Here is a 16,231-nt window from a genome sequence, read left to right on the forward strand (position 1 = left end):
TAAGAAATCTTGACCCATGGTCCGTGATTACTTTTTGAAAAAAGCCAGATGACTCCCACACACATTTGTAATTTTTACAAATTACCTCTCAAATAGCAACATCTATGTATTATTTCACCCTCCCCAGAAATGCTTCAAGAGAAAGGTGGGAAGGAAGCGGGGGAAGGGAGACTTGTCTGAGATAATACGTTGTGAGCAAGAACTATTTACAGGGCTCCCGAGATTTCTTTGAAAGGAGGATGACAGTATCCTCTCTTACCTTGGATGTGTGACCATGGACATATGGACACGTAATAGCCAAGGCTTTTAAAAAATGGCCTTCGTGAACATACAACAGTCATGGGAAGAGGAAAATGTTCAAACATTGTAGGAGTTGATTTTGATTTCAACATAATTCTGCTGGTTCATCCGTGAGCAAGCAACCAGTTTGGTGAGTGTAGTAATCAACTGGTTTGAGTTGAACAGAGATTTCAGATTTTTCAGGCTTTTCCCTCACCTCTGAAAGGGAGAACAGTAAGCTGTGCTTTTGAGTCACTATTTTTTTTTCATTTAAAGGCGTTTTACACTTGTCTTTACAAAGAATTGACAAAACCCCACAGATCAAGACAAACAAAATTCAACCATAAAAACCCAACAAAAAAGCACCTCATCCCTCTCCTGTGAGAGCACACATCAGTTGCAGGCTGTTTATAGAATACTGTGCTTAAGATATCTGGGTGTGGACTCTGAGCCTTTGCTGTTGTTGACTTCCAATTTTATACCAAAATGGGATCTCCTAGGATGAGAGGGCAGGTATCATTACTCTCCATATCCCCTGCTGGGGGCTTAGCATTGTCTTTGTTAATGAGGCATCATGATAAAAAAGTTAAGTTGCCAAGTGACCAGTTGTCACTAATGTGTAATTAAAAAGCTCATTCCTGCTTTTGAATATGAATTTGGTGGTTTTGCTGACATCTAATGGCACTGGTAGCCAGCAGGATGCTCTTTGTCATCACCTAGATTTCATGTTTTGTTCTATGCTGGTGTTTCGTTGCAGTAGAACTTGGAATTAAATTATGAATCAGCTATTTAAGAAATCCTTGTATTGACACTAATTTGTGTATTAAGCTGTGGATGGTAGGTAGATAGAAAAATCATATGTGTAAGTATTTAGCCATTATTTCTTGTTTCTCATCCAAGAAGGTACTGTGGGGGACGGGGGGAGCAGTTTGTTTGTTTCTTTGTAGTGAAGCTGTGGGGGGAAAAAAAGGGGTTTTTTTACCTTTTTTACCAATTACCCTTGCAGGAGAATTCAGTACATAAACATTTTACTGGTATGCCAGGTGCCCCGATGATATGTGGGTTGGCAGAATTAATGTATTAACTTCTATGCAAACTTGCAAATAAATGGGGTTTGGTGATGGATAAATCCTTAAATATTGGCTGACTACAAGATGACTATGAAATTTCCCTCTCTGCATCATAAACTGACTTTTTTTAAAAAATGTCCTTTGTGCTTCAGATGTTCAAAGCAGTGCTTTAAAAAGTAAAGAGGAAAATAGTATTTGCTACAGTCAGCAGATGGTTGTCACATTTTGTTTTCAGTCCTCTTTACCACTTAATTTTGTTTTGTTGCTACAGGAGAGGTTGCCAGTAAAGCATCTGCTAGAGCTTATGGCTCAGGACCAGAGCTGCTGCTGATGGCATACATTCAGAATAGCCCTAATCTAAAATAAATGTTTAATAAGCAGCCTGCAAAAGCACCTGGATTTTTTTTTAATTCAATTGATTCAGAAGAATCTTGAATAGTTAAAAAAAAAAGGGCTTCGCTTTGATTTATAAAATATATGTGGCTTCATGTATTTAAAAAAAAAAAAAAAAAAAAAGCAAAGTTTTAAAATCTTCTTTTCTGAATTCCAGCTCATCAAGGTGCTGTACAAGACCAGCCTTACCAGCTGCCAGTGGAAATCGATCCTCTCATAGGTCTGTCACTTCCTTCTCTCTTTGCGATTCATTAAGCTCTGTATGGTGGCCCTGAAGTGTAGATTACGGTTGTTTTTCACTTGCTGGTTGCTGGGAATGGAATTTTCCTGATAAACCATTTGCATGCAAATTGGAATGCAATGAGCTGTGGCTATGCTGGTATTTCATCAACTCCCCCTCGTTGGTTTGCCTAATTTGAACAGGCCTAGGACGCGTGTCAGTGAAAATTAATATGGATGCTGTAATAATGTGTGATTGAGAATGTGCATGAAGTACTGTCAGGATAATATTGGATCTTTTCATCACTCAGACTTGTTGATGAGCAGGAGCGAGGCGCGTTATGATGAATCGGTGCGCCGGTAATGTGATGGAGCTCCTTTGCTGAGGAAATTTTCATAATAACAGTGGGGTTCTTCGCTGCACCGTGTTGTGAAAAATAAAACCATGGTGCCAGGGTTGCATCATTAAAGGAGATCAATCCTTTCTTCATAGACCTGCTGTTCAGGCTGAGGGGATTAATGTGTAATTGCAAAGTGGTTTCAAAGTTGAAATATATTGCCCACTCTGGTTTAGTGTTGAGATATTAGTATTCATTTTTCAAGGGCATTGCATCTTTTGATCAGCTTCGCCGGTTAAATTTGTGTATGTTTTTCTTTTATTAAAAAGGGGTTGGCAAATGTCTCTCCTTTATTTAATGACTCAGTGTAATAGATGCAGTTCATGACTGTTTGTTGTAGATGTTTCATCAGTTTGTATAGAGCTGATTTTTCTATTAGCAGGGTTAGGGTTTGGTCAGTTCTTTCATTAACAGGCCCAACTTTGGGGAGCGCATATTTGGGGTCTGTAGCATGGCAAATGGAACCTTAAACGTGATGAGAAAAGAAAAACTCAAGTACCTAACACCAAAACACAAACTAGCTGTAGGAAGGGAGCAAAGAAGACAGGATTCTGTGGCCCCTAGTTTTGTTAGACCTCAAGCTTAGTTTAAAAACCAGCTGTTTCAGGTGGTTTAACTGGAAAAGAAGTGGCATGGAAAAAGCAGAGCTAAGAGGAATTTGTGTGGATGGGTTAGAATGGCAGGTCTGTCAGCCAGTGAGAATTAATTTCAAAACTAATGTGCACATCCCAGTAAGAACTGAGGTAATTTTGTCCATAGATACAGACTCTTCCTGTGTAGCCATTTTGCTGGGCTCTAGGATTACTAAACCAAGAACAGTGGGGGCATATGAACCATTTTATAGAGCTGATAAAATAAAAGTGGTTTTCCAAAGTTTCTGAAATCAATCCTCATCTGAATAATACAATAGTTATTATGAGGCAGACACGTGCTGTAACTCTCCTTTCTTTCCTGAGACAGATTTTTTCCAAAAAATGTTTGGAACAGAAAATGTGTTTTCGGCTTTAAAACCTTCTATCAATTAGATCATAGAAGTGTAAATAATTAATACAGGAAAAAACCCCATATCACATAGGTACAAAGACCTTTAAAGTTAATATTCACATTCTGAAAAATGCTTTAATGTTCTATTCCTGCAATAGATCTCAAATCAGCCTTGTGATTACACTGGACATAGTGTAAAAGGTTTAAGGCTTTCTTTGTCATTGCTAAGTAGCATCATTGGGTGCAAGCAAGTAATTATGTAGGTAATATTAGCGGATTTTAATTGTGGCTAGACACATTCACCTAGAAATGGCACCTAAGAGAACCACAAAATTACACTTTTATGGTTATAGCAGGAGTCTTGTAGCTGTCTTAGTCATAAGGAGGGATTCCTGCCCTCCTCATTTTCGCAGTGCACAGGAAGACATAAACCAGCAATGTCTGCTATGGCACAGATCCTAGACCTCTTTTTGAGACAGAGTTTTTAGAAGGCCTTATTCTCACTGAATTAGTTGATCTGCATGTCTTTTGAGGTTCCTTTGCTGCTATTTTGTCATACAGAGCAGTTCACTGTGCATTTATGATGTGGTGTTGTTACTCTTTAAGTGGCCCCAAGATCAGTGAACCCCACATTTGTGTTACCTGAAGAGAGCAAGTGGCAACACCTTGCTAAATTATTTGCTACCCATACGGACAAGACAGTATCAACATTTTAAATGTAGAAAAAGCATAAATAAATGAGGGATTTGATATAGACTAATTGGAATATGCCCAAGGCTTGGGAGAGATAGCTGGCCTATGAGAGTGGAAAAGAGTGAAAGAACAAAGAGTAAAGAAGAGCACAGGACCCGGGCAGAGGTTGGTCTGGAAGACCTCCTGGATGGAAGTAATGGTGCTCCAAGCAGTTGGCAGAGAAACCCAGGAGAAATTACTTGCCTGGGATGGAAATCAGGTTCCCTCACGAACAAAACAGACTGAAAGTTCTCCTTACAGTGTAGGATTTTCATTATAAATATGTATGGCACCTATATATGTGTGTATATGTATATATGCACACCTTATTAATCTAAGGACAAGATATAATATGACAGATGTGTTCACTAATCGATTCCTGTCCATTCTATGGGTTCCCAATGCAAGAATATCTAAAGAAATAAAGCATTAAGTGATCAAAATAGGGCAAATAATTTATCCCAACCCTAAAGTTAGTTGTGGAGACAAGCTGGTTAATTTTTGTGCCATGCTTTAAAAAATGTAACCTGTTGTGATGTTACTGAAGTTTTTCTTTTTTCAAATGGCAGTGCTTGCAATGAAATACAACTGATGTACGATTTAAAATCATGATCCTTTGTGTGCTTCATTGTACCACTGTGGGGCTTGTGTATTGTCTTATGATTACATTCCTTTGCTTTGTTACATTTCTGTGTACTATGGCCTATGTGCAATCTTTCATTGATTTCTCAGCTGCATGTCACTTAAAAAGGGGATTTCTTCTGTTTTAGAATATATATTACAAGGAATTAGCATTGTTCCCGGAAGTGTAATGAGTATTTTAGAGTAGAATTAGAAAGAAAATGTCCTTGCCAAAAAAACCAAATAGCAGAAGTGAGGAATATATTTGGTGTGAATGTAAGTTTCTAAATTGTGCTTTTGTTCTGTGAATGTGGATGCTAAAATGTCTTTGTTTTTGTGTTCAGCCAGCAATACAGGTATGCACAGGAGGCAAATCACTGACCTTTTAGACCAAAGCATTCAGGTACATTCCCAGTGTTTTGTCATCACCTCTGACAATCGTTACATCTTGGTCTGTGGCTTCTGGGACAAGAGTTTCCGTGTTTACTCTACTGACTCAGGTAATGTATTTTTAAATTATGGAAACAGCCTAGAAGTTTTTTTTTTCTGTCTACAATCAGCCTACTGTTTCAAATAAAGGATGATGGTTGGAGTGTGTATTTTTTTCCCTATTAATATATATTAAATCTTCCCTTGCCTAGTGCTGCCATGTATTGTGTGCTGTCATTTTTGTGGAATGATGGCAAATGTGAGAGAAGGAGCTCTGGTTTAGACTGAGCTGCACACTTCAAACTTACAGGACAGGGATGCTTGCTCTTGCACTGTAGTTTTCACAGGTGAGAGTTTGTGTGAAGCCTGGCATATCAGGAGAGTTAATTATTCCTAAAGTATTTACTTGAATTGAAGTCTGGTTGGTTTTCAGCACCAGAGAACTGAGGTTTTTCAGTAAATACAGGTAAGTACAATAGAATAAGAAGAGAAATCTGGTGAAAGAATACTTATGAAAGCCTTTGAAAGCTATGCCATACTAGAAGAATTGATTTGGAGCCAGTGAATTCTTTTATATAACATAAACTGATCGATGGAATGGGCAGCAGTTAAATTAGTCTGTCAGCTGGAGTGTGTCCAAACCACTGAAGTCATGCATGTGTCATGCTAGATAGAAAAGAATCTTTCAGTGTAGGAGCTACAGGAATTTAAAAGCCATGGAACCCCAGGAAAAGCTAGGTATGATTTTTTTTTTCCCTTTCATTGTCTTATAATGGAAATAGGGACCTCACTGCGAGGTACTTCTTTGGGATTAATGACCCGGTATGGTTAATGTGTGTGTGCCATCAAGCTTTCCAGTAGGTTATTAATCCCTAGGGAATATCCTACATGTTTGTCATCTTTTCTTAAATATATTAGTTAGCAGTGTTTTTCACACTTGGCAAACCAAAATGTCTGACAAAACAGAATGGTCTTTCGTGAAAATTTGTTTAGACTTTAGATCTTGTGGTGTACTTCAGTATTTCTGTTGTTTTTTACAATTTTAAAGCCTTAAGTATAAAGAAGACATTTCATTTATGTAATGTTGACTGCCCACAATTCATGAGACAGACATCCTGTTAGACCCTTCTTAGGTTAATTTTCTCATTGATGGAAATAAATTAACATAAAAGTGTGATTTTAAAGTAGATCTTCAGAAAGGATAGCTACAGTGATAAATATTCAGTGAGTATTCTTGATTTAAATGAATAGAGAAGTAATTCTGTTATATCAAAGGATGTATTTTACTTTACACCTATGGAAGAAACTTGTATGGTTTGGGTAGCCTTGTCCTGTATCTATCTGAACGACAAATATCTCTTTAAATTATTTCCTCTGTGTATGGCAGATTCACCAGGCACCTTGTTACTATCATAGCCAATCAGGGTATAAACCAAAATACCATTGTCAGGAAAGTTTCAGATTTTTTCTCTTCTATTTGTCAGTATAGCAACTCTAGCTTAAATGAAGTGAATTCAGATGTAGTTTACTTTGCTTCAAATTGAAATGAGAGTATAGTAGGGAAATATTTTGAAATCAGCGGAACATCAAGGGGAAAAGATGATGTGGTCAGTAATGCATAAAGGCAAGTGATCACAAGTGTTGCATTCAATTACATTTTAGCACTTGCACAAAAAAAAAAAAAAAAAAAAAAAAAGAACCATTTTCCTATGAGATCTTGGGTTTGTTTGTTTTTAATAGGAAATACTTTCAACTTAAATCATGGGTTCTCAACACAGCCAATATAGCAGACATACAATAAAACCTTCCTCCAGCAGTGGCAATGACTTCTAGACAGTGTTTCAGCTTCACTACTGCAGAGTGCTGAGTCTTATTTTTCTTTTAATTATTTGTATCACAGCTGTCAAATAAAACCTTAACTAGAAAATTTGTTCTGTCAAAAAGGGATATCTGAGTGCAAATGGAAAAGTTTGATATTACTGTATAGAGAAAGGATACCTCATGTTAAAGGGAATGGGAAAGTTTGAGGAACTCTTATGAAATGAGTCATTTATTGGTTTTAGCAATATAAAATAGCAAAATCTTATTTCTTGTTTTGATGAAATTCATTGAACCCTAGGCTGCACAGTAACAAAATAAAACTAACCAGGCAGAAATAACCTTGTAAAGTGTTTGTTTTCTGGAACAGAACCTATAAAAGTGGAAATAATTGAGGAGTGCTGTATAACTCAGTGATGTCTACAGCATAAACTTGCATTCTAAAAGTATAAATTACCCCAGGTAATGTCAGTACAACTGAAAAATATATCACGTAATTATTTGATCCCTGAGCTACTTACCCTTACCTACAAGGTGGGTATGCACAGTGAGAGTGCAGCCAGGGATTTGCCCTGCCCACTCAGAAATGGCACTTCAACTCACAATTTCCCTTGGAAGGTTAGGGCAGGCCCCATAAATTTTTCCAGTGTTTTATTTTGAATCTGATGTACAGGTTTCCATTAAATTGCATCTTGTTATTTTATTTTTTTCTTCATTTCTAAAGTAGTTTCCCCTCTTTATTTGTATATCTCTTGTTTTTTACCTAGTTTTCTTCACTTGAATGCAATTACCTTTTTGATATTGTTATCAATCTGGCTGTTAACACTGCTTTTGTTCTTGCCTCAGAACCACACCTTTAAGTCTTTTGTTGCCATTAATTGTTATTTAGTGGCTGAATACTTATACAGTGCTTTTGTACTGTGTAAAAAGAGGCTGTGAACTGTTCCCTGTTACCCATATTAAGAGACCAATAATTTTTAATTCATGCACCAAAATATTTTAATTAAATATGCTTAAGTCCCAACACTGATCTCTGCTACCGTTTTTTAAAATGCTTTTCAGAACATGTTATTTAATTTTATTTTTGTTTATTTATATTCAGAAACACAGTAGTCTGTATTTCCTGTTTCTTTTTTTTCACCCCTCTTGTCAATCCTTCCAAAGCCATCACTCTTTCTCCCTTCTGTTCCTCCTCACTCTTTATTCAGCCCAAAGCACAAATGGATGCATGGTCATTTGGCTGAGTAAGCCAGGGTCACACACTGGAGGCATCACACATCACACTTTCTTGTGTCATTGGGTGCAGGATTTGTCCTGGCTCCTGCTGCCTGAAGGGGCTGAGTTAGGGGCCTGAGAAAAGTGTGTGTGTTCTTTATTGTGCGTCCTCAAGATCTGCAATTCCTGGGCTTCAGCAAATCCAGTTCCACTTTTGAATAAAGTATAATATGGAGAGACAGCAAATATTTTTTTGTATGGATTATGTAGACTGCTGCACTTTTAAATAAATTCCCACCAAATAAATAAAGAAAAATCGTGTTCCCCACTACAGTTCTATTTTGAACCTTTTTTATTTTTTGGATTAGGAAAATATTTCTAAAATACTTTATAATGTATTTAATTTGCCTTAGAATAAGAAGGTAGTTTTAAAAGAATCCATTTGCTGTGTTCCAGGTAAACTGATGCAAGTAGTGTTTGGCCACTGGGATGTTGTGACCTGTCTGGCTCGTTCTGAGTCCTACATTGGAGGGAATTGTTACATCCTCTCAGGATCCCGGGATGCAACCTTGCTGCTCTGGTACTGGAATGGCAAAACCAACATCATCGGTGATAACCCAAGAGGTAAGGAAAGAAAAAAGCAAAAACTCCCTGGTTTATGGGGAGATTGTCTCAAAATGCCTTGAGCAGCACGTTATAGGATAGAATTTTAGGTAGAGTGCTACATGCCCAGTCCTCACAATCATGTACTTGTCATTCTGATTGGTTCCAGTGCACACACAACAGGGCTCACACCATTCACCAAACTGATATGGCAGAGTAACCCTGCTCCAGCCTCATTCTGTTTTAACTCCTTCCCACCCACACTCACCTGGCACTTGCCAAAGGTTTACTCTCTTCCACTTTGCACCGTTTCCCAGGAATTCCTCAATCCTGTCTTTTATTCATGAAGATTCTTTCTTTGAACTCTATAAAAAACAGCAAGCCACTATGACTGTACAGCCCTGTATTATGTAACAGGAAAGGTAGAAAGTGACCTTGGTTTATGCCAGTTTCACTCCACACACACAAAAAATTAATTTCTAATCCCCAAAGCAAAGAAAAAGTCAGACATGCAGTTGAGAAAAAGCCTGGAGTAAGCCATTTTAGAGGAATGAGGGGCTTTTAAGACACCATGTGAGAGCTTATATACATAAATTTAGGGACACATCACAGCCAAACAGAGGTCCTGTTCAGCAGAAAAAAAATGCCCTGAAGGGAAGGGGAAAAAAGAGGATATTCTGTCCTATGAGGAATATTTCTTAGGTTTTCTTCCTTTCATTTAAGGTCTTCTCTGACCCTGTTTAAATAGTAGTAAAAACTGCTCTGCAGAGGGCAAAATGGACATCTGGAATGCAAGAAGTGGTATTAGATCTGTCATATATTGCAGTTATAGCTGGCACACAGTTTTATATAATCAAAACAATACCTGACATCTTCCAAATTAATCAATTTGGTAAAGTTGTGTGTTCCATATTCAGTCTGTTGCTCATCTGGAGTTACTTGAATTTGAAACACAGAGGTGGCTTGACTGAAATTGCATCCGGTGAGCGACTTTGAAGAAGCACAACTAATTAATATCAGAACGAATATCTGAATTTAACTTGCAAATTATTTGATGTTGACTGTGAAAGCCATTCAAAAGTTGAAGATGCAGCTCAGTTCACACAGTTGCAGAATCTTTGGGCAGAGGATGTGTGAAAACTATGCCTATTATCCTTCCAAGCCCTGGTCAAGAGATGGCAGTTTTTCTGGGAAGTGGCTAGCAGAGTTTTATGAGCATCTTTAAATAAATATGGCTTTGCTTGAGGGGAAAAAAAAAAATATCTCTGTGAATACTTCATACATATTTTGCAGTCTATCAATTTAAAGAAAATGCAAACTCTGGGTTATTTTTGCAGACTTTGTAAACTTGGAAACTCCAAAGAGTTTGCAGATTCCTAAGCGTGCCTTGAGAAGTTGTACTTGTCCCACATTTGCCAGGCTTGCCTGTTGTGTGAACAGGACCTTGAGGCTATAGGCTCCTTGATCACCCTAGGAGATCGTTTCCTGAGGTTCTGTACCTACTATTTGGCCCAAACATGTAGATTTTGTCACAATCTATTGACTATCTTCTCCAATGCAGGTTTCTGAATTACTGGAATTTTGCAGTTTTCAGAGGTAATGCCAGGCAATTCTAGCTGCTCTTTAAAATCAAAGAGTAGCTTTAAGCCTCTGTGCTTGTAGTTCTATCAGACTTGGACTTTTAAGGACTTGCAATGGCTCCTGTGTTTACCAACTGGCTTTATGTAAGGTTTTTTTGTGACACAGCATTCCTGGAAACCTCTGTTATCAATCGGAATCTTGTGGCACTATACGTAGTCTTTGACATGGGTATAGACAGTTCCTGCTTCAAAGAGATGGTAATCTGGGCTGTTTAATTTTTCCCAGAAATAGCTGTCTCTAGACTTCTCTGTTCAGTCAAAGACTTTTTTGAAAAGACAAATTAAAAGAACTGTTTCTGCTTAGTTCTGATTTTGTCAGAAGCAGGAAGCACCAGCAGACTTGTTGGGTTCTGAGCCCTGTTACTGCAGCTGTAACTTCCATCCATTTGCAGGATGTTGATATTTAACTGGTCTGATGTCTTTCTGTATTTGAAGCTTATGATTCTTTTACCTCAAAAATACAGTTTATTCGTGCTTTTGAAGAGCACTGTTCACTGGAATTTTACATACTCTCAAAGCTGGTATTTCTTTTCTATTTGTTCTCTATTTAATTATCTCTAATGTCCATCTTAAGATGACTTCACAGCAATGTGCATCTAATGGTACTTTACTAAATCATGGTTCCAGAGCAGTTTCAAGAAAAAGTGATTTAAACCAGGGAGAGTTTCTTTCCTCCTCTAACAGTACCTGTTACCTCAGATGTACTTCAGCCAGCAGGCTGACATGATCCATCTACTCTAGATAATATCCCATTGGGCAACCATTATTCCACCAGTTACGTTTTATTTAGGTTCACTTGTTTGATTTCTTTACTTTCACTGGGCTCTGGATCTCTGGCTCTGTATATTCATGTTTGAGAATGATACTTGAGCTGGAAAGCCAGGTGGGCTATGGCACACGTAATAAATGAGTGGCTTGGTATTCTTTATCAAGGACAGTTTTCTGGCTAACTTGACTGTATTGAAAAATTCTCTGGTTTTGGTCTAACAGAAGAAAAATGTTACTGAAATACTAATTATTTGCATAATTTAGCTTTTAACTTTGAGGCTGACTTTTTAAAGAAATTACAGCCATGGAGTTGCACTATCTTATTTAGTTTCTCCCCAGTACGTCGTAAGTACATTCATCAATGTAAACCAAATCTGACAAATTGAGGTCTCAGGGATAGGAAATTTCTACATGGGACACATCTGCTGGAAACTATTTTATTCTTCACAAAACAGCTTGATTACATTTAGGTTAAATCATTTTTTTCTCCTCAAATTAAAACCTGAAATGCAAAAAAAAAAAAAAAATCATTATGCTCTTTGATCAAATGTAGAGTTTTTCTCTTTCTAAATAAATTGGTTTTGAAAATTTAAAAGCATGGCACTACTTCACTTTGGAGCACAGGCCTTTTTTTGATGCAAAAATGTTTCTGGGGACAATTTCTGACCAAGCCTTGGAATAATTCAGAACAGAGCTAAGGACCTGAAGTAGTTACATCCTTTGGAATAGCCTTGAGCCGTTTTGCTTTCACATTAATTAGCATAATTTACTGTGGAGATGTAAAGTCACTTTGCATAGTGCAAGGGGCTTTTCCTTTTCTCTCCTTGGCATGTGGCTGGCTTGGGAGAGGTGGGAGGGAGAGGATGTAGCCCTCCGTGCTCCTTGGAGCCCATGTGTGATCTGTGGCACACAGAGTTGGCTTCTGCATATTTAGAGGCTCCAAGGCGCCACTTGGGGATGTGACATTATGCACCAGGACCTGTGTGGTAGAATGTGTGGAGATCCCTGGGAGAGGGCTGCGGAAAGATTCTGTGTTTTGTTTCTTGCCCAGCCTAAGGAGGTGGAGGGGTGAGAGGAGGGATTGTGTGAGGGCTGGAGAAAAGAGATGAGAGAATTAATTTGCATACAAATGGTGAGCATCACTTTCAGATCCCACTTTCTCTTTGAAGCTCAAGTGGCAACTCCTGGTGTTTGGACATTTCCTAGGCTGGGGGATCACATTTTCCTTTGTAATCACAGAACCATAGGAAACAAGGGCGGGCAGGAGCTTTGGTCACCTGATCCATTCTCTTTTCCCAGTGAGGGCTTAACTATGCCGAAGCCAATCTCCACTGATGTTTGTCCAATCTTCCCTTAAAAAGTTCAGCAAACACATTTTTGGGCCTTAGAAGCCCCATCCTTAGCAGTCTGTTCCCAGTGTTCAGTCTAGTATCCAGTTCTTGTTGCAGCAGTTGCATTATATCATCTTTTATCTATTTTTCCTTTGTGTGGGGAACAGATTATTTCCTTTCTGCAGCTACTTCCAGTTATTTGGATTGCCGTGACCTGCAATTCTTTGCCTCCAACTTTATTAATGCAATTCTTTGGTTTTTTTGCCATAAGTCGTGTTTTTCCAGACCTTTGATTTTTTTTTGTGTGTGTTCCTCTCTTTCGTTGACTGTCTTCCTCAATGTAGACCCAGGAATGCAGCTGAAGCCTTTCCAGTAATAAATAGAAAACAACCTGTTTTACAGACCAGTACATTTCACATCCTCAGGGAATATCTCTTTCAAAACACCATGACACTGTCAATTCTTTTAAGGGAATGAGCCAATGTGAATTTCAGTGTTTTCTAAAGAATCTACACACTCGTGTGTCCTTCTCTGTGTAGTTTAGCTGTGGAATATCATCTTCAAAGTTCCTGAAGTGTATTATTTTTTTTGGACTGTTTCTTCAATTTGTCAAACTTACATTGAATTCTCATCCTGTCTTCCAGCAGCCTTGCAGCAACTCATATCTGCACATATACTTTGCAGTCTGATTCTATTAAATTGGTCATTACAGCAAATGTTAGCTAGTACACAGTTCAGGAATGCCCATCAATACATTTACCATTTTGACAATGAATAGCTTTCTGAATATAGCTTTCCAGTGTATCACAGCATCTTCTGGATGTGTGCTTCCCTGTTTTCCTTAAGAAATTGCTCACAGGAACAGTGCTGGAGCTATTACTAAAGTCAAAATATGCGATGTCTCCCTGAACATGTCCTGTTACTTTGCCATTGCAAGAAAAAATAGCTTTGATGTGATTTGTTCAGAACAAATCCAAATCAGCTGTTACTCTTCTCCTGTTTTCTTGTAGGAAATTGTATGTATAAAAATGTAGGAGTATATAAAATTGTATATATAAAAATGTAGGAGTTCCGTCAGTATTTCTTCTGTTTGTTGGGATTAAGCGGACTACTCTCTGATTTTTCTTTTTCCTGCTTCTTAAACTTTTCTTTAGTCTTGCAGAACCCCACCCAATATCCATGAAACAATTGTTATAACTCTGGGATTATATAGCTTCATTGTCACAGTACCCTCAACTCACTATTATCGGGCCAGTTGAGTGCCAAACATTTACCTGATTCAGGTATTCTCTAGTTGAGACAACACTTTAACTACTGGTTTTACTTGGGTCTGTCTGACTGCACATGACCTTTTCTAGAAGTACTTTGTGTGGCATCATCTACTGGTATAGCTTGCACTTAATAACAAACCGACTTCTTGAGAGAACTTGGCATGTTTTCATGTTTTTAGAATATTGTTCCTCATGTCCTTGTTAGTTACATCTCATCTCTGTGTGGCTCTCTGGGGTTTGTCTCTTTGCTCGTACCTTGTTGCTTACACTGTTTCAGAAATGTCTCATTTATTTTGATGTTTCTGTCTGACTTTCCTGTGTCAAAGTCACTGGAGAACTCTGAGTTGTGCCAGCTGGGATCTTGCCTGTCTTATCCCTGTGCTGCATTCACTCGTATCCTTACTACCTTTTCCTTTGTTTTCTGTAGGCTTAACTGCCCATGAGATCTTACAGAAGGATGTTCTCTATCTATTGAAACCTGTTTTCCCAAAATACTTCAGGAATTATCTTGTCCTTGATCTCCTCCTCATAAAGTGTATTGAACATTCTCATATCTCTGCCTCTGCCATGTAAATTCCTTTCAGCAAGGTGTTTTTAAATTTGTTTTGCTTTATTGGTTATTATCATATTTAGAAGGTCATCTCTAGCTGTTACATATTAAAGATTGTCATTGAATCTCTTTCTACACTCATACTTGTGGTATTCCTTTACCAACACGTGATTTTGTAGTTGGAATATCCTATTTTCTCCATTTTTCTTTAATAATCCTTCACCCACATGGACCAGGTAGAGGCCAATCATGAATATTAGTGAATGTAAATCTATGTCTTCAAGGTTTTGGGGTTTTCACTGTAGCTATTTTGTTTGGATGTACTTTCTTGAAGGGGCAGTTTGTGGTGGTGAATTTGTCTTAATATTGTTTATGCTTCTAAAATGGTTTGGGCATTAAGAATGGTAGGCATTTCTATAGTCCAGAGGAAGATACTGTTTTACTGCTATTCTTGCTTTTTATTCATGGAATATGGAAATATGGTTCCATTGATTTCAAATATCTATGAATGTGTCCACAATTAGGTTTTAGTTTTCTTCTTTTGAAAAAAAAAAAAAAAAAAACAAAATATTTTTAATTAGAAATTTGATTTTTCTAAGGAAATTAAGGCTTGACTGATAAAAATCTTCAGTGCTATGAAATGCATAGTCTGTGTGTAACTGTATCACTACTGTTAATACTAATGGGCTCTCTTCTGAGTTATTGCATTGATCTTCCACACATATGTGAATAAAACAAATTATATTACCTCTTTTATGTTAGCCCATAAAACTAGAAAATGTTACTCTCTGTATGTATCATATTTGCATCACGAGGACTATGGGGGTGCTTTCATTGCATAGCTTTATATTTTTTAGAGGGTACTTTATTCAGGTATTCTGAAGTCCGAAATAAATGGGTTTAGTGGTGTAGCTGAGTAGCAGGACTCGAGTGAATGTAAGCACCTGATTTCATACTTAAAAATACACTTGCTGTATTTAACTTAGGGAGATTCACTGAACAGTTTTGCTGTTGAAAATGTGTGGAATATCTCCCTCAGATGCAAATTTTTTAAATGCATAATCTTTTAAATTTACAAAATGTGAAATCAATCCCTAAGGGTCAAAAATTTAATCACATTTCTCATCTTGCTGAGGAACAGTCTTTTTCCTATCCAAGCTATTTTTAAAAGAAACTGCATTTTTGTTTAATTTTTATTTAGCTAGAATTCCTAAATAAATATTTAAATACCTGCAAGACTTTTATAAATCAAAATTACTATTATTAATATACATATTCTACAATATGTATAGTATATGTATTATAAAATAATTATTAATTACTATTAACATTAAAGCTATGATCTTGAGACTAGAGAAATCATTAGTTTTAACCCTATTGGTAATCACAGTAAAAGGTAAAACATCTGTATTTCATCAACTGCTGCAGACATTTTTCAGTTGGAAAGTTTAAACTTTTTGTGAGTTCTTAATTAATTATTTAATAATAATTATTATCATAATAATTAATTATTAATAATAAATAATAATTAATAATAATTAATTATTAACGTGGACGATGCAAGAAATTTAAACTACGAAACTATACCTGAGGAGCATCTTTGTGTTGGTTGATTGAAGAATAATGTCATGGGTTATAATTTCTTTGTACTCAGACAAACTAATCCTGTAAAGTTGAATTCTGTGAGGACTTTCATAGATGCTTCTCTCTGCACACAGTGAACAGTCACACCGATTTCATGCAGGTCATGTGTCTGCTGTTAACTCAGTAGCCAAAAAACCCTCTTTGCTTCTTTGCTCATCCTCATCTTGAATTAACCTACATCTTGGTTCCCAGGTCTGCATGATCTGGACTTCTGTTTTCAAAATTCGTTTCAAACCCACTGGTAGTACAGAAGATGAGGATCCACA

The 16,231-nt window shown here is 37.2% G+C and overlaps 1 protein-coding gene across 2 annotated transcripts in view; it reads left to right on the plus strand.

Moving 5' to 3' along the window:
* The window catches only part of LRBA (LPS responsive beige-like anchor protein), a 363,721-nt gene that overhangs the window by 328,135 nt on the left and 19,355 nt on the right, over nucleotides 1-16,231 (plus strand). For both annotated transcript variants that reach the window (XM_066318056.1, XM_066318055.1), the window contains 3 exons: nucleotides 1,900-1,962; nucleotides 5,041-5,196; nucleotides 8,615-8,782. In XM_066318056.1, coding sequence (XP_066174153.1) covers nucleotides 1,900-1,962; nucleotides 5,041-5,196; nucleotides 8,615-8,782 — 387 coding nt within the window. The remainder of the gene's footprint in view (nucleotides 1-1,899; nucleotides 1,963-5,040; nucleotides 5,197-8,614; nucleotides 8,783-16,231) is intronic.

The sequence above is a fragment of the Sylvia atricapilla genome, chromosome 4 (genome assembly GCF_009819655.1).
Source record: "Sylvia atricapilla isolate bSylAtr1 chromosome 4, bSylAtr1.pri, whole genome shotgun sequence".
In the NCBI taxonomy this organism is placed as follows: Eukaryota; Metazoa; Chordata; class Aves; order Passeriformes; family Sylviidae; genus Sylvia; species Sylvia atricapilla.